Source organism: Somniosus microcephalus, chromosome 11, assembly GCF_052327205.1.
Source record: "Somniosus microcephalus isolate GS21.2 chromosome 11, FLI_Smic_1.0, whole genome shotgun sequence".
NCBI lineage: Eukaryota > Metazoa > Chordata > Chondrichthyes > Squaliformes > Somniosidae > Somniosus > Somniosus microcephalus.
Window position 1 is genome coordinate 22,469,501 of NC_140997.1, and position 24,457 is coordinate 22,493,957.

Sequence of the window (24,457 nt, forward strand, 5' to 3'; positions counted from 1 at the left end):
TGCTGGTGAGGAGAGGCAATGGGGATCAGATTGAGGGTGATGGGAAATTCATACTCACTTTTCCAGTGCGCAGAAGGTCATGAAATCTCTTCCTGCACTGAAGCCAGGTTCTGTGGGTTACTGACAACGAGTTCACCTCCTGGGCCACCTGGACCCACACAGCCTTGGTTTGTTGGGGAGGCTTCTTCCTCCCTGAAGAAGGGAAGAGCACCTCTTTATGTGCTCTTGCTCCCTCCACTAAAGCCTGCAGGGCAACGTCATCGAAGCGGGGTGCAGACCTAGGTCTCTGGCTGGCCATTCTTCCTGCAGGTGCCTCTCACTGCAAAGGCCAAAAGGTTGGCAGTCTGCAGAAGAAGCAAGGCTTGTTGCAGACCTTAAATGCAGCAGCAATGATGATGTCACCGGAGGCGACTTTCAGACTGGAAAAACTCATTGGCCATGGGTTCCCACACGTTGGAACTCAATTGGCCAATTAAGGTAAAATCACATCATTCTCCCACATCGATTTAGAATCGGGTGGCTAACACAAAATGCGGATTACACGACCCCAGCCCGCCACAGTATCAAAATCCAGCCCTTTGTGTTCTCCACACAGCTTACTGTCCCACCTAGCTTTGTATCGTCAGCAAACTTGGATACATTGCACTTGGACCCTTCATTTAGGTCATTAATATAGATTGTAAATAGCTGAGGCCCACATCGTGCAGATGCAACAGGTAGCAGGTTTGCCTTTTAAAGAGTCACACATGAGTCAATTAGGGTGATTGGAATTATCCTATCCTCAATACACAACCTCTAAGTTTCAGATTCCAACAATGGGGCACTACTGGAGTTACAGTGCTCGCTCTCATACACACATCAGTACAACCAATAACCCCACAGTAGTACACTTAAGGAGGCCTGGACACAGATAACTTGATGTAAGAAAGAAGAGTTGGGTAGTCAAGGCTGACTAATGACAGCAAGCTGCAACTATGTTAATTATATTCCTTCCACCCGTTCCGAAAGCAAGTCTGGTCTCTCCACCCTCTCTTCCCCCAGAGGTTCGAAACTGGAGCAAACCCCTACAGTTTCAGAATTGAAATACCTTACACTGTGACGCAAAAGGGGACACAGAGAAAGTTGAAATAGGTTCCACATACCCTTCATGCAAGAATCTATCATTTCTTTTTGTGTGTACATTACAATTTCCTTTCCTTTTAACTTCAGTGTGAATAAAAGATATGTGAAATACAGAACTCAACCTGGAGTCTGGTCAAACTAAGCAAAAACAAGAGTGACTTGCCTCCTAAACATATAGTAAGAAAAACTATTGATTTCACAAAAGCTTTTTCTTCTTACACAAACAGCTCATGAATTGAACTAATGTTTTAATTTTTTTTAAACAGAAATTTTATTAATGTCTCCCTTAAGCAATGTTGCAACTCTATCTCCTATATATTGCGTATAATACAATCTTCAAGTTACAATGTAGCACCTGTTCCCCGTCCCTTATACGGACATGAGTTGGACTCCAGAATTCCCAAGAAACAGGCTATTAACTGCGCCATACACTGGGGATAAGGACTAGCCAATGAGTGCCCAATAAAGGATATCTAATGATCCTTTTCTGTAAATACTTTTTAATGTTTTTTGCTTGCTCAGGAGGTTATGTGAAGTATAAAAAGCAAATTCCAATAAGACTGCACAGCAGCTTCTGCCTCTGTCTCTGGTAAGTGATTTGGTAATGAAAAATTTCTGGTAGTCGGTTAACATGCCCATTAAATTTACTGAAAAATCTTAGCATGGCGTGAAATTGTGATTATTGTGAAGTTATATTTTCCATTCAGGTTACTTTGCTAGACAGCAAGGGTTTTAAAAAAAAAGAAATTGGTTATAAATTCTTAGATAGCAAAAGAGCCAGAGGTCAAAGGAGGAGATTTGTTTTTTAACACAGCGAGTTGTTATGATCTGGAATGCGCTGCCTGAAAGGGCGGTGGAAGCAGATTCAATAGTAACTTTCAAAAGGGAATTGGATAAATACTTGAAGGGGAAATATTTGCAAGGCTATGGGAAAAACGCAAGGGAGTGGGACTGATTGGACAGCTCATTCAGAGAGCCGGCACAGGCACGATGGGCCGAATGGCCTCCTTCTGTGCTGTAAGATTCTATGATTCTATGGTAAAGGACATATGTGGCAGATTGCACATATATGAACCCATTTCATACCAAAAGCAAACACTGCAAACCTAAATAGAAGTTAAGGCCTTTCTTGAAGTATTTGTTTTAATCTTTTAAGGAATTGTCAAAAATATCTTCCTGTAAGAACGTCAATTACTTGATTTGTGCTTTACTTTGTAATTTCAGCATAAAAAGTCTTTTTAAATAAATTTTTATATAGCTAGTTTTTTCTCTTGCTGAACAGCCAAGATTTTTTAATCACCTCCTGCGTTATTGACTATTTTAAAGTATTTTTAAATGTCAGTTGATTTTGAATGATGTGTTATTTATATTTATTTTGTGGGTGAATTTGGAGCTATTTTTGCACAGTTGAAAAATCAGCTGACATTTCTAGAGCAGTCTTCACACACAGAAAGGTATCTCAGGACACTTGTCAGGACGGAGAAAAAGCTGAGGAAAAACTAAAGGAAAAGAGAAAGTTGGAAGGGTGGGCAAAAGCAGGGCTGAATGAGGGGGTTTTAGGGGCGTTCTTAATGGGCCGTGGGAGTTGGCAAATTGGGGAGAATTAGAGAGGAGACGACAGGGAGTAAAGACGGGACACTGGTGGTGGGACAGATTGAGCAAGGAAAGAACACTAAAGCAGGCGTGTGTGCAGATGTGTTGCTGGATGAGATGACTGAGGTACGATGAGGCAAGGTCTTTATGTATTTATAAAACATCTTTGGGTTTTCCATGATTTTACTTTCCAATATTTTTTCATATCCTCTCTTTGCTTTCCTAATTTCCTTTTCAATTTCACCCCTGCACTTTCTATACTCCTCTAGGCTTTCTGTAGTATTGAGCTCTCGGTATCTGACAAAAGCTTCCCTTTTTTGCCTTATCCTACCCTTTATGCTCCTTGACATCCAGGGAGCTCTAGATTTGGAAGTCTCACCCTTTTACTTTGTGGGAATATATTTGCGCTGAATCCTCACTATCTCCTCCTTGAGTGTCTCCCACTGCTCTGACACTGATTTACCTTCAAGTAACTGTCTCCAGTTCACTTTTGCTAAATCACATTTTACAATTAGTAAAATTGGCCTTTCCCCAATTGAGAACTTTTATTCCTGTTCTATCTATGTCCTTTTCCATAACTACGCTAAATCTAACTGAATTACGATCACTACCACCAGAATGCTCTCCCACTGACACTCCTTCCACCTGCCCAGCTTCATTCCATAAAATTAAGTCCAGAACTGCCCCCTCTCTAGTTGGACTTGCTACGTACTGGCTAACAAAGTTCTCCTGAATGCATTTAAGAATTCTGCACCCTGTAAAGCCCTCCCCCTGCACCATCTTTTCAGCCATGCATTCATCTGCGCTATCCTCCTATTTCTGTACTCACTAGCGCGTGGCACCGGGAGTAATCCAGAGATTGCTACCTTTGAGGTCCTACTTATTAATCTATATCCTAGCTCCCTGAAATCTTCCTGCAGAACCTCATCCATCTTTCTACCTATGTCGTTGGTACCGATATGGACCACGACCTCTGGCTGTTCACCCTCCCCACTCAGAATGTTCGTCAGTCGTTCAGTGACATCCTTGACCCTGGCACCAGGGAGGCAACACACCATCCTGGAGTCACGTCTGCAACCGCAACAGCGCCTGTCTATTCTCCTAACTATTGAATCCTCTATCACTATTGCTTTCCTGACCTTCGTCCTCCCGCCCCCCCCGCCGCCACCCCCTCAGTACAGCTGAACCACCCATGGTGCCGTGGACTTGGCTCTGGCTGTACTCCCCAGAGGAACCATCACCCTCAATGGTTAGCGAGCAAGATGCGAGATTTAAAAGGATGATACCAGAACTGCAAGGTTATACCTATCAGGAAAAGATGAACAGACTGGGTCTCTTTTCTCTTGACAAGAGAAGATTGAGGGGGTGACCTAATAGAGGCCTTTAAAATTGTGAAAGGTTTTGATAGAGTAGACACACAGAGAATGTTTCCACTTGTGGGGAAGAGCAAAACTGAAGGCCATCAATATGAGGTAGTCACCAAGAAATCAAATAGAAAATTCAGAAGAAACTTCTTTACCCAGAGGGTGGTGAGAATGTGGAACTCGCTACCACAGGGAGTGGTTCAGGTGACTAGCATAAATGCATCTAAGGGGAGGCTAGATAAGCATGTGAGGGAGAAAGGAATAGAGGGTTATGCTGATAGAGTTAGTTGAGGAAGGATGGAAGGAGGCTCGAGTGGACCATAAACGCCGGCATGGACTGGTTGGGCCGAATGGTCTGTTTCTGTGCTGTATATTCTATGTAATTCTATGTAATTTAGGTGTGATCATACTCGATGTTATCTTCCAGCTTTTATTTAGGCCCAGAATTCTCAGGGCTCCACCGAGGTGGGGGAAAAGTACCTGCACCTGCAATAGGAGGGGGCATTCCCATCATCTCACTTCAGTTTCCTGTGGTTCCACCAACCCATTTGGAGGGGTGTCCAGAAAAAATTGGCCTTGGTCCCTGACCCTCTCTAATCAGAGGATGGGACCAATGGCCCTGCAGACAGGTCTCTTCTTTTGCTTCAGGGACATCCGGCCAGGAATCGGCAGGAGGTCCTCTGCCTGTTTTTGCACACTGCTGCCAGAAGTCCCAAAGCACCGCAGCCATTGCCATCGCGGCAAGCCTCTCAGTCGTGGCCAACCTTGCTGCCCCCATTTTCAGGCACTGGGCCCTACCAGGAGGTAGGCCCACCCCAAATATTGCCATTGGTGTAAGAGAGGCATGGCCGAGGACAGGGATTCCAAGATTCCTGTATCGCGGGCCTGGCAGAAGAACATAAGAAATAGGAGCAGGAGTAGGCCATTCGGCTCCTCGAGTCTGCCCCGCCATTCAATAAGACCATGGCTGATCTGATCTTGGCTTCAATGCCACTTTCCCGCCCGCTCCCCATAACCCTTGACTTCCCTGTAGCTCAAATATATGTCTATCTCCGCCTTGAATATGTTCAATGACCCGGCCTCCACAGCTCTCTGGGGTAGAGAATTCCAAAGATTCACGACCCTCTGAGAGAAGGAATTCCTCCTCATCTCCGTTTTAAATGGGCGACCCCTTATCCTGAAACTGTGTCCCCTAGTTCTAGATTCCCCCATGAGGGGAAACATCCTCCCTGCATCTACCCTGTCAAGCCCCCTCAGAATCTTATATGTTTCGATAAGATCACCTCTCATTCTTCTAATCTCCAATGAGTATAGGCCCAACCTGCTCAACCTTTCCTCATAAGACAGCAGGGTGGTACGCCAAGTGGGGCCAGACACACCAGGCCATCCGAATGCAGTGTAGAGGTTACTTGTGTGTCTTTTCCAGGGGTACCCCTCTGGGACCTGGCACCTGATTGCTGTATTTTGCAGCCTCTTGGGGCAGGTAGGCACCTGAGCTACACCCCTAGTGGTACGGTTGGCTGCCTGGGTTATTGAAACTGAGTGATCTCCCCCAAGCCCTCTGAATTTGGTAGGGCCAGCAACAGAGGTCATGGGTGGATGTATCCCAGCAACAACAGCAGGGTGTCAGGCTGGTGAGTTTTAGCACCCTTTAAGTAGGCTTGCTGAACTGAAAATCACCTAGTTTTCCATTTCTAGATTACTTTTTCTCTTGTTTTGCATCAGTGGGAGTTCTCTGTTCTCCTCGAGTTAGTTCTCTGCAATCAATTCGAATTCAAAATGGCAAGAAAAGGAGAGTGTGGAGATGATGTCGATCCCATGCCCTTTCTGGCTCCTACTGGAAAAGGAGAAACTGGAATTCATGAAGAGGCCCTACGACATTAAGAAGTCCTGCTGGGTCACGGATGAGAAACATGGTTTTGTTGAAGCAGAAATCCAGTCTGAGAAAGATGGTGTAGTCACCTTGAAGACTATGAAGAATGTAGTAAGTAAAACTTATCTTACAAGTTGCAGTTAGGGAAACAAAGAACAGCACCTATTTGTAATGTTTTTACTACATTAATGCATATTTTGCTAAAAGGTGCTCACTTCACTTACTTTGGTAACTGAAGGTTGGAATAGTCATAACATCCACCTGAATATGACTTTCAGCAGCCAGTGTCAACACCATGAATTCTATGCTTGGAACCAGCTTCAACTTGTCAGGATCAGTGTAGGAGTCAGGGTAAATGTTTAGCAGAATTTCCATCACATCATCTCTGCTCCACATGTTATGTGACCTTCATTCAACCAGCCATATAAATAAGTTATGCAAGGAAAAAGTGGACTCATCAGCCTTGAAAGGAGGTGAATGAGAGGGGACCGTCTAGAGGTACATTAAGCACTAATCGGAATAGTAAAGGTTAATCTGGAGCACTGTTTTAAGTTAGGTTTTAACTGTAAGACAAGGGGGACATAGGCACAAACTAGTAAAGGGGACATTCAGGACAGATCTCAGGAGTCACTTCTTCATACAGAGTGGGCAATGCCAGGAACGGCCTTGTGGGTAGTGTAATGGAGGCAAAAACTCTGGAATCATCCAGGAGATAGTTCGATGCTATGTTGGGGGGGTGAGAGAACCATAGGTTCCTATGGGAGTGGGCCTACGTGGAGTTACGTGGGCCAAATGACCTCACCCATCTGTTCTTATCCATGTCATCTTTATGATGAATATCAGGTGATGTGCGCACCCACATACACCACGGCAATGTGCTCATTTCACAAAGTGAGGTACAGCCATGGACAGGCCTGCTGACAGACATCAGTATTAATGGAACCAGCTTCACTCAATCCACACCACAGATTCCACATCTGAGCTCAGATTAATGTAGTGGGACTCAGTATAAGCAACATGCAGGAATAATTTGGGGAAGCATTAGTCAAAATACTCAAATTTCTAAATTTTTAAACATTACACTCTGAAATGGTAATATACAGCTTATTAAATGCCATAAACTACATCATACATCTCAATTGGTCCCAATAATTTATGAATGGTGTTGTGCTTTATAATAATCTAAACAAAAAAGTGCAAGAACATATTCAGTGGTGGTAGACTTTCCATGTTTGGATGTTATTTTTGTGAAAATGGTTAACTTTGTCACATCTCTGTTGTCCGAATAAGATTAAGATACCTTTCTAATTTCAACGTTATCATTGGCTGGAAGACCAATCTTCAAAGTTGGTTTCAGCCAATGGAAATGGTTTTTTTTTAATGGATGGAGAGAAGGAGGCCAAAAAAAAGCAAGATGAGTTAAACATTGAACATTTCAAAAAAGTAGGGAACATACACTGACTTCGCTGGAAGCCAAATAATGAAAGACAGAGCTTCGAGCTGATTATTGCAATTTTGAATTGTGGTTGTTCCACTGTTACATGGTGTTATACATTTGAGGGAGGCGGGGGGAGTGTGAGGGAGAGGGAGAGGGGGGGGGAGTGAGAGGGAGAGGGGGGGGAGTGTGAGGGAGAGGGGGGGAGTGTGAGGGAGAGGGGGGGAGTGTGGGAGAGGGGGGGGGAGTGTGAGGGAGTCTTCCCCCCCCCGCTCTCTCTCTTCCCCCCCCGCTCTCTCTCTTCCCCCCCCCGCTCTCTCTCTCTCTTTCCCCCCCCCCACTCGCTCTTTCTCTTTCCCCCCGCCCCCCACTCGCTCTCTCTCTCTCTTCCAACAACAACATGCCCTCGAAGAAGCCTCGGCACCGCCGGGCACTTCAGCTAGTTTAAAATAAATCTCCTGGTGACCATGACACATTATGCAATTTACAGTTGTTGTGTCATTTTCACTTAGTAAGCCTCAATGGTTGTGAAATCCCCATCATTTAATTGATGGCCATGTGTTATTCTGTTGTAAAATAATATAAATGACACATTATATTTAAATTCTGTACAATCTATGATGTGTTTTTCAGACTGTGACGATGAAGAAGGACGACCTTCAGCCAATGAACCCGCCGAAGTTTCACCAAGCTACGGACATGGCCAACCTGACCTTTTTAAATGAGGCCAGCGTCCTCGCGAATCTGCGTGATCGCTACGTCAACATGCGGATCTATGTATGTCTCACAGACGTATTAATCTATACCTTTCTATTTTTTAATTAAAATTGTAAGAAACCAGTGTGAAGGGACAAGGTGCTCAGCACAACAGTTAGAAAAAAGAAGCAGGGAGTCAAGAAAGAAAACACTTCCATTTATATCTCATTGAAACGTATAAAATTCTGACAGGGTTAGACAGACTGGATGCAGGGAGGATGTTTCCCCTGGCTGGGGAGTCTAGAACCAGGGGTCACAGTCTCAGAATAAGGGGTCGGCCATTTAGGACTGAGATGAGGAGAAATTTCTTCACCCAGAGGGTGGTGAATCTTTGGAATTCTCTACCCCAGAGGGCTGTGGAGGCTCAGTCATTGAGTGTATTCAAAACAGAGATCGATAGATTTTTGGATATTAAGGGAATAAAGGGATATGGGGATAGTGCAGGAAAGTGGAGATGAGGTAAAAGATCAGCCATGATCTCATTGAATGGTGGAGCAGGCTCGAGGGGCCAAATGGCCAGCTCCTGCTCCGATTTCTTATGTCCTTGTGCTCTTATGTTTACAGCCAACTCCTGTCAATCTGCGGGCAGCAAGGTCCCACAAACATCAAGTGAGATAAATGCCCAGTTAGTCTGTTTTGGTGGTCTTAATTGAGGGATGAATGTTGTCCAGAACACTAGAAAAACTCCCTGCTCCCTGTGCTATTTGTAAATTTTATATGAAAGATGGCACCTCTGGCAAAGCAGCAATCCCTCGGTAGTACACTGAAGTGTCGGTCTAGATTGTGTTCTCATGTCCTGGACTTATCCCATGACCTATTGACTCAAAGGCAAGAGTGCTACCACTGAGCCCAGGCTGACACTTCAGTGCAGGGAACAGTGATCAGGTGAAACTGAGCTAATATTTTAAAATCCTGAGTACTGTAGCTGAAAAAAAGAGAGACTAAGTTAGGTAAGGAGTTTCACAATTTTCAAGGACTGGGAAAGGATGAGTTGAAGTCGAAGACTGTGTAGAGTCTTGATTCCAATAGAGTAGTAGAGCGGAGGGATAATATGTCAGAAGGCATATTTAGAGCTTAGAAGGAACAAGGGAAATCCTGGGGGGGGGCACTAACCATAATAGCATCGAGAAAGGTTGCAATGGAGGGAGAGAGGTGAGAGGTTTACTTATGTCCTATTCAAAGGTGTAAGAGAAGAGCTAAAAGAACCTCGTCAGATATAGCAGCAGTATTCTAGCCTTGGAATAACTTGAACTTCATTGAGATTTAAGAGTTTTAGAGGGGAGTAAGAGTGTTCGGATGTAAAGGGAAACACAGGCTGCAAAATTTGGTATGTTAGCGCCTCCTGTTAGCGCCCGGGCGCGGCGAATGCAGCAACACCCACGAACTTCAGTGCCGGTTTAGTGTTGGCGCTAACTCTTAGCGAGTGGTCCTCTAGCGCCTCGCGGATCGTGACATCATAAAGGGCACAGCGCCCCATTATCGGCCCGGATAGAAAATGGACTCTCGCCCCCCCCCCCCCCGCCGCTTCATCGCCTCGCGCCGACAACGCCAGCGTTGTGAACTCGGCTGGCCACTTTGGGAGCGGTAATTAAAGGGAATGCTTTTCAGCTCGCGCAATCTTTATTATTTGGACCAGTCTGGTGCCTGCGCAAAGTTTCTAATGTTTCATTGGTGCGAGATGTCCAAGCCCCCCAACTTTGTGAGAGTGTTTGGGGCTGTAATGGCAGTCGCCCAGGTCGCCTTGCAAAACAGAACTGATGACAACTGGCTTGTGCAGCATCACCGGCCCTCCCCTTTAAGCGAGGGAAGCAGCCTCTGTGATGAAAGAGTGCCGTTTACAATGTGTGCAAAGTTGTTTAGCGCTCTGCCACTACCGTCCCGCTCTCGGACAAGCAAGTTGTTGTCAGTTCTCTTTTGCAAAGCGACCTGGGCGACTGCCATTACAGCCATTGAAACTTATAATATTCTAACAGGACTAGACAGACTAGATGCAGGAAGGATGTTCCCAATGGCGGGGAGTCCAGAACCAGGGGTCACAGTCTAAGGATAAGGGGTAAGCCATTTAGGACTGAGGTGAGGAGGAATTTCTTCACCCAGAGAGTGGTGAACCTGTGGAATTCTCTACCACACAGGGCAGTGGAGGCCAATTCATTAAATATATTCAAGAAGGAGTTAGATATATTTCTTGAGGCTAAAGGGATCAAGGGATACGGGGAGAAAGCAGGGACAGGGTACTGAATTTGGATGATCAGCCATGATCTCATTGAATGGCGGAGCAGGCTCGAGGGGCCGAATGGCCTACTCCTGCTCCTATCTTCTATGTTTCTCTGGACCTTAGTGCCCTAAGAGAAGTGGTTAGCGCTTGATTTAGCGCTCCACTTCCCTCCTGGAGCGCTAAAACTGAATTTTGCGGGAGTCAAGAATGATTAGCGCCTGGCTCTAATTTTTCAACTTTGAAAGTTTTAGTGCCCCAAACGGGGCGATACCGAATTCCTCCCCCAAAGCTTCTTGGAACGATGGAGGAGCTGTGAAAGTTCATTTGCGGTTGGAGGAGATACTAAAGCGAGGAATGTTGCTACGTGAAGGGCTATTATCATTATGAGAAGTGGTGGCTGTTGGTTAGGTTTTAAGAAACATGCAGAAATCGTACCTTTGAAGAATTGAAACGTGCAAGGTTACTGCCCGCAATACCAAGCCTATATCAGAGCTGGAAGCAGGGGTATTCGCACTCTCCGCCGGACATTTTCCAGAGCAGATGCCCCAGATCCACAGAACAGGTTAAGTGTAAGTGTACAGCCACAGAGGGCAGTGTGGGAGTGAAAGGAGCAGAAGAAAGCACAAACCAGGTGTCAGCCATGGCTCAGTGGGTAGCACTCTTGTCTGTGAGGCAGAAGGTTGTGTGGTTCACATCCCACTCCAGAAACTTGAACACAAAATCTAGGCTGGACACTCCAGTGCAGTGCTCCGCTGCACTGTCGGAGGTGCTGTTTTTTGGTTAAAACATTAAACCGAGGCCCCGTCTGCTTTCTCAGGTGGACGTAAAAGATCTCATGGCACTATTTCGATGAACAGCAGGAGAGTTATCCCTGGTGTCCTGGCCAATATTTATCCCTCAACCAACATCACTTAAAAAAAACCCAGATTATCTGGTCATTATTTCAGTGCTGTTTGAGGGACCTGGCTGTGCGCGAATTGGCTGCATTACAACAGTGACTATACTTCAAAGGCATTTAATTGGCTGTAAAGCGCTTTGGGATGTCTTGAGGTCATAAAAGGAACTATATAAATGCAGATCTTTCTTTCTTGCACTGTAGTAGGCAAGTAACTTTAGTTCAGTGGTGGATCTTTACCAGACATGTTGTTAAGTCACTCGTGAAATTAATAACACAATTATTTTATCAAAATTGTAAATACTCTCATGCCATTCTGCTTATGTTTCATTCTTTGTAGACCTATTCTGGTTTGTTCTGTGTAACTGTGAACCCATACAAGTGGCTTCCCATCTATGGTACCAAAGTGGCTAATATGTACAAGGGCAGGAAACGTAATGAGATGCCCCCTCATCTTTTCTCGATCTCAGACAACGCATACCATGACATGCTTGTAGGTAAGAGACTGGTAGACAAGACAAGGTTCCATGTTGAGTATTCATGCCCTTTGCTGAATCAATGAATATCCAGATTTTCGCATATTCATTTTAAGATTAAGTAAAGTTTCACACTTACATTGAAAGGGCGGGGAGGCTTTTGACAGAACGTCTATTTACACCACTGTTTCAGCCAATGAGTTGGCGACAGGGCAGATTCTATGGCAGGGCTTACAGCAAACAAAGTCTACTTAGTCAGCAAACAGAGTCTATTTAAACAGCGTACTACAGCAAACAGTCTACAGAGTCTATTTTTAAAGAATCTCTATGAACTGGAGGAAACAGAACTCAAGACTGAAACTACAGGAAACTCTTGATTTACCGGCACCTAAATAACCGGAAATCTCAGTTAACCAGCAAAATTCAGGAGTAGGTTCAGGTAAGTTTTACTTCATATTAGTGGCCGTTCCTGGATCTGTGGCTGTGTAATCGGAGGTTCCTGCACTTGTTGCTAAGCAACAGGGATGCTTGGATCTTGTGGCCGGGTTCCTGCACCTGTTGCTAAGCAACAGGGAAGCCTGGATTTGTTGCTGTGTACGGAGCTCTCATACCTTTTACTATGTCTCTCTGTAATCCGGACTTTTTGATAAACCAGCACCACGCCGGTCCCGTCGGTGCCGGATAAAAAAGAGTTTCCTGTATAGCCTCAATAAAAGCAGGGTGATTTCTTCAGAAAAATGCAGTGAATAGAGGACAGTTACATACAAATTATGTGAGTAAAATCAATCCCAGTCACTGACAGAAGTGCAGTCTCCAGTCATCCAGATTGATGGGGGGAATTACCCAATCTTCTCTCTTCTGGCCGGGAATAGTGGTGTCACTATATGCAGCCAGCTTTTTACTCTCCTTGCATGGTAGGACCTCTTAAAAATAGGTTTTGTTTAAAACAGAAGCTGAGCATTCTGAGTAGTGCAGTGTGTTGACTTAAGATAGTACAGATTTAGTGAATTAAGGCACTTAAGAGTGCTACAGACATCGCAGCAAACATTTACCTCATACATTTAGTTAGACAAACAAATTTAAAATGCAATTTCATTTAAAGGGAAAGAAAACTCTACAAGCACATATTTATCACTGTTAAGTACTTACCACAGAGAACTTTGCTGGATCTACTGTAGGTTTTAAAATTTAAATTCTTTAAGCATCTCAGTTTATAAGTTACGCTATGGAGCTCCATACAGTACCATAGCACAGTGGCATAGTTACTAGACAAGTAATCCAGAGGGTCTGGACTATTAATCTGGAGACATGAGTTCGAATCCCACCACTGGCAACTCGGGAATTTAAATTCATTTAAATAAATCTGAAATACAAAAAAACTAGTTTTGGTCATGGTTAAATTACTGGATTGTCGTTAAAAACCCATCATGGTTCAGAAGGACATCTGCTGTCCTTACCTAAATGTGACTCCAGACCCACAGCAATGCGGTTGACTCTTAACTGCCCTCTGAAATGGCCCAGCAAGCCACTCAGTTGTATTCAAGAAGGGGACTCACCACCACCTTCTCAAGGACAATTAGACATGGGCAATAAATGCTGGCCTTGCCAATGATGCTCAGATCCCATGAATGTATTAAAAAACACAGCTAAGTGGTGAGTGGAGATGATGCTAGACTGGTGTCGGCCAAGTGAAGCACCTTGCACAGTTATCCACTCAATGGGAACTGATTCAATACTTGCTGGTCTCTTCGGATGATTTAGGACAGTTATTTAAGTAGCTGGAGCAAACTAAAGTATGAACACTGCAGTATAGAAAAGAAATATCAAATAGAGATTCCACCCCCCCGCCCTGCCGCCCCCGTCAACAACGTTTCCCCTGCATAGGAACTTGCTATCATTTCACGGCCTGCACTTTGTGAGATGTTTGAGAATGGTGCCCAAAAGATGCCTATATTATGAGCAGGCCAGCACACCATTATTGATTTAGTGCTGTAATTTTTCACCTTAACTCTTATAATGCACCGAGATTGATGTGGTGCCTTCCACTAATCAATGTTTTTTTTTACCTAATATCTTGGCAGAGCGTGAAAACCAGTCCATGCTCATCACGTAAGTAACTATTTATATGAAACTGTTGCATTTTTTTTCACAATATAAGCTGTTGAGAATAAACTAAAGCCAATAAACAGCCCTTGAAATGGTATGGATGATTATAGATGTATCAAAATACTAGTGAATCTCCACGGGCTTTATCAGGGTAAATCGGAGGACATGTTTTTTATCATTTGCTTATGGTAAGTGGGAGTCACTGACAAGGCCACATATGTTGGTGTACCTCTTGAACCACTGCAGTCCTTGTGGTAAAATGGGCCTTAAATTCCATCCAGGGCCTGGACACATGTAACTGCCAGAAACAGAGTGGAAAATGAGGTGGAACTTGTTCCATTGGGATTCCTCCCTGTGGGGAGGAGGCTGGGAAACTCTGGTGGGAAGAATCACGTGGATCTTTGGCCTACCCCACCTCTATTCAGAAGGACATGTCTGATGAATTTTCCAGGCTCTCCTGGAAAATTGTACTCAGTGTAGCACCTGGTAGGCCCAGCGGCACCCATGCTTGCTGAGAGCAGCCATAAATTCTGTAATGGACCTCGTAATGGCCTCAAAATTCTTCAGGGAAAAGGCAATGGATCACAGGGGAAGTCTATTCTGGTGTCCCTTTGGGCAAAGAGGAAATAATTCTCACTTACCTGCTTCCTACGATAAGGGCCTCTCTATGTAGGCCACCACCCTGTGGGTGCAGATGACCCTACCCCCCTGGAAATGTTGACGTATTCTGCATTGGTGTGTACGCACGCACTTAAAGTATGCTCCACCACGCTTCTACTAGCGGGCTGATTGGAATTTCAGTTTCTATGCCCTTTGGCTATATTGGTTCAGTTTGTCTAGTGACACCACGGTGCCAGCCAATAGGTTGCATTGTGTCACCAATGGCACTAACAGCAGGACTCACAGCAAACAGTCTATTTTATAACAAGCAAAGTCTATTTACTCAGCAAACAGAGTCTACTTAAACAGCGCATTACAGCAAACAGTCTGCAGAGTCTATTTAAAAAGTGCCTCTATGAACTAGAGGAAACAGAACTCATGACCGGAACTACAGTAACGTCTCCCGATAAAAGCAGGGCGATTTCTCCAGCAAATTACAGTGAGTGGAGGATAGTTACATCCAAATTATGTGAGTAAAATCAATCCCAGTCACTCCCAGCAGTGTGGTTGCCAGGCGCAATTGCCGGGAGAATTAACCAATCATCACCATTCTGGCCGGGAATGGTGGTGTCACTCTATGCAGCCGTATTTGTTTTTAACAGACTAAAATGGCAGGCAGGCCTGGGAAACTAGAGCCACAATGCCACCAGTGGTGGGAGGACTGAATAACAGGTATTACAGGGCTACCTATTAAAAGTGGTAGAAGCAGGTGGTATTGTTATACTATGCTGCTACACTTTAGTATTACCTCTAGGCATTATCAAATGTCACAAAATCTTACTAAATATGACAACAGATAATGGAGGATGACAAACATATCTCTGAAGAAGCTTACTATATTAATATATTAGAGATTGTGGGTACAAATGTCCATGTGTCATCCATCGTGGCATAGTGCCTGAATGGGGCTGCGGCTGATCCCGCTGGAGTTTGTGGGATCAGGGGGAAGGTACAAGATTCATCCCCAGGTTTATTCCCCCAGATGTCACGCCCTTGTAAGGGGTGGGCACAGGCTCCTTAGAATGCCCGACATCAGGCTGGGACCTGATCCATCAGGGTCCTTGATATCATCCAGACCCTCCACCAAAGATGGGGCAGGAGTGTACCAAAATCACTGAAGATTTAGCCACACAAATTGACTATTGTCATTATCAAGTGTACAGATCAGATACATGGGCCAACATTTTCCGGAGTGGTGAGATCGGTGGCTGGTCGGTTGGGAAAGTTGTTATTTTTGACTGCGGGTTGGGAACCCGCTGTCATCTCGCTCCCACGCGCCTTTCCCCCCGGCCCGTCTGTCATCATGGAGCCGACCCGACCGACAGCTGCGGGGGACCCAATTGAGATGATTATCCGGTAGTTTACAGGCACTTAAGTACCTTTTTTCCCTTACTTTTTGAATTTCCCTGCGTGGCCACGAGATTCACGCAGCTCAGGAACCACATCTGTCTACCTGAGGCGGAAGTTCAGTGGCCATTGCTCCAGCTGATTACCTGACAGCATGAAATGTACAGCAAAAGCTCCCACCTGACAGATGATCACTTTCCTCAGCCACAAGCTGTTGCTCAGTCCATTTCCAGCACAGATTCTGCAGGCTGCAAGTGTTTCCAGCAAAGTCTCCATCCAGTGTCACCTCATTGGAACAACCTCTCTCACCACTGACAAAATGCTTCTGTCATCTCTACTTCACCTGCCATCTATTCCATCAACATGGGTGCCCTTTATACTCTCTCACCTTGGTCCTCAGAATCCCACCACGATCAGCCCCAACACCAGCAGCACCGGGCACACCAGCAGCACCAACAACAACACCAATCTTCTCCGCAATCACCTGATGCTGCACAGGACAGAGGGCATCAGCACCCGACCACACTGCTGCCCAGGAGGCCAGGGATGGCTTCACCATGGCCTGATTTATTTCACTTGATGCTGTACACCCTGGCTGCCACATGATGCGCCAGGTTGGCACCATCCCATACCAACACCATAAAGCATCTCTACAATGCCCAAGCCATTCCTTTCACACTCATCACCATTGCAGGGGGTACCATTATGTCTCACCATTCACTGCAACTCACTAAGCCACTTCCAAAGGTGCACACAAATCTGTCCAAGAACGCAAAGTGTTGAAAATAAAGATTTTTATGCTGGCCCATGTATCTGATCTGTACACTTGATAATGACACCACATTAACAGAAACTTTACATAAACATTGAATGAAACACCCAAGTGCCTACCCTTGAGTGTTTAGTTGATATGATTGCACTAGGATGAGGGTGAGTGTGAGGGGTGGCTAGTGAGATGGGGATGTGATAATGTAGATAGAGATAGAGGGGTGGGTGGAGGTGCAAGGTAAGGCATGAGTAAGGATGTGCAGGAATAGGGTAGGGAAGGCAGAGTGATGGGGATGTGATGAGAGGCACAGCAGGATGAGGTTGAGTGGCTTTGTACTAACGTTTCCTGATCTAATGAGATCATTGAAACATTTGTGGCACTGCACCCAGGTCCTCCTTGTTTCCTCTGCTTGTGCCCTCCTCTGCAACCTGCAACCAGGCTGTCTTGTTCTCCTGGGAGGTCTCTTTCGCCCATAGGAAGGGAAGAGAACCTCCCTGCATGCTGTAACTCGCTCCATAAGCATATGGAGGGAGTCATGGGAGAACCTGGGTGCAGCCCTCTGCCTCTGCGCAGCCATTGTCAGTGTTTGCAGCACTCCAATGCTGTAGAACACTGACAGCACTATGAAACTTCAAATGTAATGTGGCCATGGTCCCTTTAAATATCCCGGCTGAAAACGCGTCTTGAATGACGTCACCAGACCCACACCCTCTCAATGGGCCGGGTAATACGCTGGGCGGGCTTAATAGGCCCCATTAAGGTAAGTTGATTTTCAACAGCAGGATGGAGCCAGCAGCGGGGTTGCGACCCGCCACGGACACCAGCCCCACCTGACCCGCCGCGATAGGCAAAATTCCAGCCAAAAAGTGCTTAATAGAGGAAATTCTTTGTGTTGCATTATTGAGTTTCAGCCTGTCTAGCATCAAACTGATCACAAAAGTTCATCAGTGAAAGTGAAACAGTTTCAGCTCAGTTTGAAGATATCAGTAACAATCTAAGCCATATGACTTTTCCACACACAGCGGAGAATCTGGTGCTGGGAAGACTGAAAACACCAAAAAGGTTATTCAATATTTTGCCAATATGGCTGGTGGAAAGCCCATTGGTGGTGAAGCAAAGGTAAGGTTGAAATTTGGCAGAGAAGTGTGAAGTGATACATTTTGTTAGGAAGAACGAGGAGAGTTAATATAAACTAAATGGTACAATTTTAAAGTGGGTGAAGGAACAGAGAGGCCTGGGAATGTAAGTACACAAATCTTTGAAGGTGGCAGGACAAGTTGAGAAGGCTGTTGAAAAGCATACGGGATCCTTGGCTTTATAGATAGAGGCGTAGGGCTCGATTTTCCAAGCCCCGTTGAGGCGGGTTTGGAGGTGGGAATGGTGGGAAAATTGCAGAATCGGGGGGCACGAATCCATCCCGCCCCCAACCCGCCTCCATGCCCGTTTCACAGGAGGTGGGTACCCGACCTGAGCTGGGAGCCACCTCCCCGAGGCGGGAAGGGGATTAATGCCAATTAACAGGTAGTTAACAGGCAGTTTTTTGCCTGATCCCTATTTTTAGCCCTGAAGTGTGGGCTGTCCGACGGCTCCGAACCACGCCAAGTTAGCGAGGTGGACCGTCGGTCTGCAGGGGTTGGAGGGGTCGAGATGTCCGTTGTGCAGGTGAGTGATGGGTGCATGTGTGCAGAGGTAAGTGTGTGAGGTAAGTGTAAAGTGTTTTAATAAGTTTTACTTACCTTTACTTTCTCCTGCAGGCTTCCTTCCTTCAGTTCTCAGGAGTCCCTCAGCTCACCGGCACAGAAAGCAGAATGGCTGCTGAACTGTCAAAAGCTGCAGCCTCGGCTTTCTGGTCTGGAGAGATCTCTAACTGAGTCTGAGTAGAAGGACTCAAGTTAGAAGACAGATTGTCAGTGTTTGGCAGCTTCACAGAGCTGTCAAACGCTGATTCTTCATCTGTCAAAAGCTCTTGACAGATGAAATGTCAATCACTGACGTCACCAGTAACCAGGTGTCCCTTAATTGGCCTGCTGAGCCCGCTGGGCAGGCTTAACAAGGTCAATCAAGGGAAAATACCATGGGTTGGCCACAAGTCGATGGAGGCGGGACTACAACCCAAAAAGTGGGAGTCCCGCCTCCAAAAGCTCCCCATTGACAAAATCGAGCCCATAGAGTACAAAAGCAAGGAGGTTTTGCTAAACCATTATAAAACACAGGTTTACTATCACCGTTTCAGGGCAACTAGGATGGACAATAAATGCCGACCATGCCAAATTGTAACATTATATAACAGTTACATTAATATAACAGTTACTATTTACAGGCACTTAGATCTGAAAATTGCAAATTAAATTTGGAACTATTGGTCATTATTCACCAAGAATTATTCACCTATCGGGGCTGGGTTGGGTTTTAATGTTATATCTTTACAATTTTACTCCTGGAATGAGTTCAGTGTAATACACTTTTCAGGAAATTTAAAATAAAATCTTCATGCAGCAGAAGGCGTTGAACCGATGTCTTATGTTTCAGTTTCTCTTTCTCTTTTTCTTTCTAAAGGGCTCCCTGGAGGATCAAATCATCCAGGCTAACCCTGTGCTGGAAGCTTTTGGTAACGCCAAAACCACCAGGAACAACAACTCCTCGCGCTTTGTGAGTCTTTCTTTCCCTCCCTTTGTGCATGTTGTACTAAATAAGGGGACCATGCTCTTAAATAATTAAACTGGTTGCCCTGACGTAAGAAAACTACTAGGCACTTGGTCTAAGCGTTAAACAAAGCTTTCATCAACTGTTTTACAACATGGAGGTCTAGTTGTGTCCTTCACTAGTTCCTGTTAAGAATGTCCTGCGCAAGCTGGGCCCGTGCCCGAGTATTTATACTCTCCCTGGACAGCGCCACCCGCAGGTCGCTCAGTATTATTTCATAAGTCTTTCTTTCATGAATGACTGATTCATGTCATGCCCCATATTTTGGGACCAGTTAACTATGAGCTGCTCTCAAACCTACGAGTAGCTTTTGCTAAGGTCTCCCTGCACCGTTTCCATCCCCAACATCAGAAATAAATCAGGTTGGGAACTTGATTCCATAGATTTAATAGAGGTGTTCAAAATAATGCGCAGTTTTGATAGAGCAAATAAGGAGAAACTGTTTCCACTGGCCAGAGTGTCAGTAACTCGAGGACACAGATTTAAGATCATAGGCAAAAAGAACGAGAGGAGAGATATGGAGATTTTTTTACGCAGTGAGTTGTTATGATCTAATCGTGAAAAATGATTCAATAATAACTTTCAACAGGTGAATACTTGAAAGGAAATCTATGAAGGGCTATGGGAAAGGGCCGGGGAGTGGGACTAATTCAAAGAACTGGCACAGGCACAATGGGCCGAATGGCCTCCTTCTGTGCTGTCTGATTCTACGATTCCACCTTTTTTACCTGATCAAAAAATGACGGGCTGGTTCACGGGTCAATCAGTGTAATGTATTATCACATGGTTTGTCACATGGTTTAGTATGAGCATGCTCAGTTCGCTCTGGCCTAGTAAACAAGCACCTTGACGAGCAATTCATGGTGTCTCTGTCCTTCATTTACACATATTACAGTCAGAACTGAAACACTGCAGAACAAGTCAGAAATACTCAGCAGGCCCTGAAACCTTGACTGACTGACTTCTCTCTCTCTCCCGCCTGACCGGCTGAGTATTTCCAGCTTTTTTAGTTCGTTTTTCTTTTTCGAATTTTCACCATCTGCTGCATTTTGCTCCCCGCAAATAAAATGATGAGACCAGAGTTACACAACTGATATGCTACTTGGTCACACAGTGTTAGCATTTTCCTTTAAATTTACATTCTGACTATTCCTCCATCGAGATTCCTCGCCACCCGACGTTCTCAACCAACTGTGGGGTGAAAGGGTGAAATCTGGAACATGATCATCTCAATGCTGATCAAAGCCAAGAACATGATCCAATCAGAAGGTCACAGATTTCAGATTGAAATCCATCCAATTGGAATTAAATGGCCAAATACAATGCAGTTCTTGTTATTCATCCCATGGTAAGGTGTTCCTCCATGTCTCTGGTGAACTTGCCAAGAAGTATTGAAACTGAGGTGGGTGGATTTCAATGACAGGCAGCACTGGGGCTGAAATCCGTGACCTTCTAGTCGGAGTGAGTTGCCACCAATTTTCCTGCGTGTTTCACAGAGACAGCCCCTTCTACTTTGTACTTGTATGGTCAGTGGAAGTAGGCGGGAACTTGCTGAAGCCTTTCCCAGCTCATGGGCCAATGCCAGAAGATAATGTCCTTCAGAGATACGTAGACTGACAGCCTCTACAGCTGGTGGAATCCCTAACTAATGGGATGGCGGTGGAACATTTAACGAAAGCTCGAATATCAAATCGTACCTCATTACCTATTTAGCACTGAAGTTCAATGTTAATGTTAACAGGTAACTAAATTTAATCTAATTTAATTTTGTAATTCTCTCAAGGGTAAATTCATCCGAATTCACTTTGGTCCATCTGGCAAACTGGCTGGTGCTGATATTGAGAGCTGTAAGCATATTTTTTTTTAAATTTGATGCTGCAGTTGATTTTTAAAGAATTACTTCGAACTGCAGTCAGATAAGGATTATGTTCACCAATTTGAACACTGAACGTTTAACTTTAATATTCGCAACATATCTGTTCATTTAGATTTGCTGGAAAAGTCTCGTGTGATCTCACAACAGTCCGCTGAGAGAGGCTACCACATCTTCTACCAGCTCCTGTCAGGAAAGATCGCATCCATATTAGGTAAGCACATTATGGTCAATAAGCATAGTTTACTTCCGAACATACAGAAATGACGGGTAGGGATAGCCCATCTGGTCCATCAAGCCTGCCCCACACTGTTGTGACGCCTGAATCATCGTGATTGGACACCTCCTTCTGCCCAGCGTTAGCCATGTAATCTACTTCCCAAGTTCAGCAGCAGTTCACAATTGGCAATTTATCCCCAAACTCTTCCCTCCGCTCCTCCCACAAATAATCCCCAAATGGTCTGGAAAAAGATTTCTACTTCATGAGCTTTAGAGCAAAAATCCAGTTGAGCTACCAACTCTTATATTATACGGACACTCTCTTCTATTTGTCTCTTCTCGTCAACTGAGTTGGCAGTCAGACCTGTGTAAATCTGTTCACACTATTGATATTGTAGCACGATCCACCGACTGGAGCCCAGCAAGAGAGGTAGTGTCAACTTTCCCTACACAAAAGAGCAGAATCCCATCTAACTCCCTGACACAACACATCACGTTGGTGGCTGTTTGATTTAGAAACATAGAAACAAAGAAAAATAGGAGCTGAAGTAGGCCATTCGGCCCTTCGAGCCTGCTCCGCCATTCAATATGATCATGGCTGATCCTCTATCTCAATGCCATATTCCTGCTCTCTTCCCTTTTGTGTCTAGAAATTTATCTACCTCCTTCTTAAATATATTCAGTGACTTGGCCTCCACAGCCTTCTGTGCTAGAGAGTTCCACAGGTTCACCTCTGAGTGAAGAAATTGCTCTTCTCAGTCATCAGCAAACTTGGAAATATTACATTTGGTTCCCTCATCCAAATCATTGATATATATTGTGAATAGCTGGGGCCCAAGCACTGATCCCTGCGGTGCCCCACTAGTCACCGCCTGCCACCCCGAAAAAGACCCGTTTATTCCTACTCTCTGTTTCCTGTCTGTTAACCAATTTTCAACCAAATTTATGTCTTAGGCTTTCATGAGACTTAAACCTGTGATCTCTGGGTTATGAAGCAAATGCTCTCGCTTTTAAACTGCTGAGACAGCTAAAATAAGCATTTTTGTGCAATATTTTGTGCACAAATGAAACAATCAATAGTGAGGTAAAAAACATATAGGCGTGTACAGCCATGTAGACAACTGATGCTTTCTTCTCTGCACAATAATAGAATGACATACCGCAAGATAAATAGATATGTATTGCAATAATGTTCTGATGTTTGAAAGCAGTTGATGCTTGGGTATATATTGTACTTGTTCATTGCGATTCGTTGGTGCATTTGAACTGTAAACTTTTTGTATGTGTCCTATTCCTGAATCAAAAGCAAAATACTGCGGATGCTGGAAATCTGAAATATAAACAGAAAATGCTGGAAATACTCAGCAGGTCAGGCAGCATCTGCGGAGAGAGAGAAACAGAGTTAACGTTTCCGGTCGATGACCTTTTGTCAGAAATGGAAAAAGTTCGAGATGGACCAAATCTTAAGCAAGTGCAGGGGCAGGGAAAGTGGGTGGGGGGGGGAGAGGAAAGAACAAATGGGACGGTCTGTGATAAGGCGGAAGGCAGGGAGAGATTAAATGACAGAAGGGATGATAGTACAAAGCAAAAGGAGATGGTAATGGGACAAGTAAAGAAACAAAAGTGCCTAATCGAAAGATGAGGCGCTGTTCCTCGAGCTTATGTTGAGCTTCGTTGGAACAGTGTAAGAGGCCGAGGAGGGAGAGGCCAGAGTGGGAGTGGAGCGGAGAATTAAAGTGACAGGCGGCTGGCAGCTCGCGGTCACGCTTGCGGACTGAATGGAGGTGTTCCGCAAAGCGGTCACCCAACCTGCGTTTGGTCTTCCCCGATGTAAAGGAGACTATCAACGTAAGCTCGAGGAACAGCACCTCATCTTTCCATTAGGCACTTTACAGCCTTCCGGACTCAACATGAGTTCAACATTTTCAGATCATAACCTCTGCTCCCTGTTTTTACAGAAGGCAGCTGTTGATGTTTCTGCCAGTCCCATTTACACCTCTTCTAGACCCATCTTTTGTCTCTTTACTTGTCCCATTCCCATCTCCTTTTGCCTTACACCATCATCCCTTCTGTCATTTAATCTCTCCTGCCTTCCACCCTATCACAGACCGTTTGTTCTTTCCTCCTCCCCCCCCGCGCGCCCTTTCCCTGCCCCCTACACTTGCTTAAAACCGGTTACATCTCGAACTTATTCCAGTAGTGATGAAAGGTCACCGACCTGAAACGTTAACTCTGATTCTCTCTCCACAGAAGCTGCCTGACCTGCTGAGCGTTTCCAGCATTTTCTGTTGTTATTTTTATCCCATTCTGAAATACTCCCCAATCTGAGGAAATATCAGTGCTGCATGGCTGTTCAACTAACTAGTGAGCTGCAGGAGTTCTAGAACAGCAATAGATTGCCTTTATAAAATGCCTTTACTGTAGTAAATTGTACCAAGGCACTTCATAAGGGCGTAATCAGGCAAAAATTGACACTGAGCCAGAGTTAGGACAAAGGCCCATTATTTATATCCTGACTTCCTCTGATGTACCTACGTCAATTCAATGAATCACCTTTACTGGAATTGCTGTTAGTTTATTCCTTTGGGAGACAAACCTGCCGTCACTTGCTCAGTGCTACCTGATGTGTCTGACGTGAACGTCAACGAGGTTGTTCTGTGTTTTTCCACGCGTGCCACTATCTCCAGTGACCTGTCTGCCCCAGCACAAAGTACAGCCAGGAGCTTTCTGAATGCCTCCCTCTTGGTGTCAGGAAGTGTTCACCAAGCTAACTGAACATGGCCATGACGGTCTGGTTCAATATATTGAATCCACCTGCGACTGCTGTGGGCGTGGAGTCGACAAAACAAAGTGACTGTTCCATGTGGCTCATGTGTTGGAAATGAGGGCCATTAAGGTCTGTATCCTGACACAAATTAGATGGGGCAGGCAGGACGCTGGATCTTTGTCCAACATCTGTTCACACCTCATTGACCCTGCCCGCATTTCTGTTCACCATGTGCTTCCTCAAGCACTTTGTTGTATATTTGTCACAAGGTGTGTGTGTGTGTG

The 24,457-nt window shown here is 45.0% G+C and overlaps 1 protein-coding gene across 1 annotated transcript in view; it reads left to right on the forward strand.

Moving 5' to 3' along the window:
- The first annotated feature begins 5,886 nt into the window (after positions 1–5,886).
- Positions 5,887–24,457, forward strand: part of LOC147110376 (myosin-16-like) — a 28,154-nt gene continuing 9,583 nt past the window's right edge. Inside the window, exons 1-9 of the mRNA XM_086002225.1 lie at positions 5,887–6,063; positions 6,160–6,303; positions 8,021–8,164; positions 11,594–11,750; positions 13,811–13,838; positions 17,634–17,730; positions 19,168–19,260; positions 21,098–21,161; positions 21,303–21,401. Of these exons, the coding sequence (XP_085858351.1) occupies positions 5,887–6,063; positions 6,160–6,303; positions 8,021–8,164; positions 11,594–11,750; positions 13,811–13,838; positions 17,634–17,730; positions 19,168–19,260; positions 21,098–21,161; positions 21,303–21,401 (1,003 nt within the window). The remainder of the gene's footprint in view (positions 6,064–6,159; positions 6,304–8,020; positions 8,165–11,593; positions 11,751–13,810; positions 13,839–17,633; positions 17,731–19,167; positions 19,261–21,097; positions 21,162–21,302; positions 21,402–24,457) is intronic.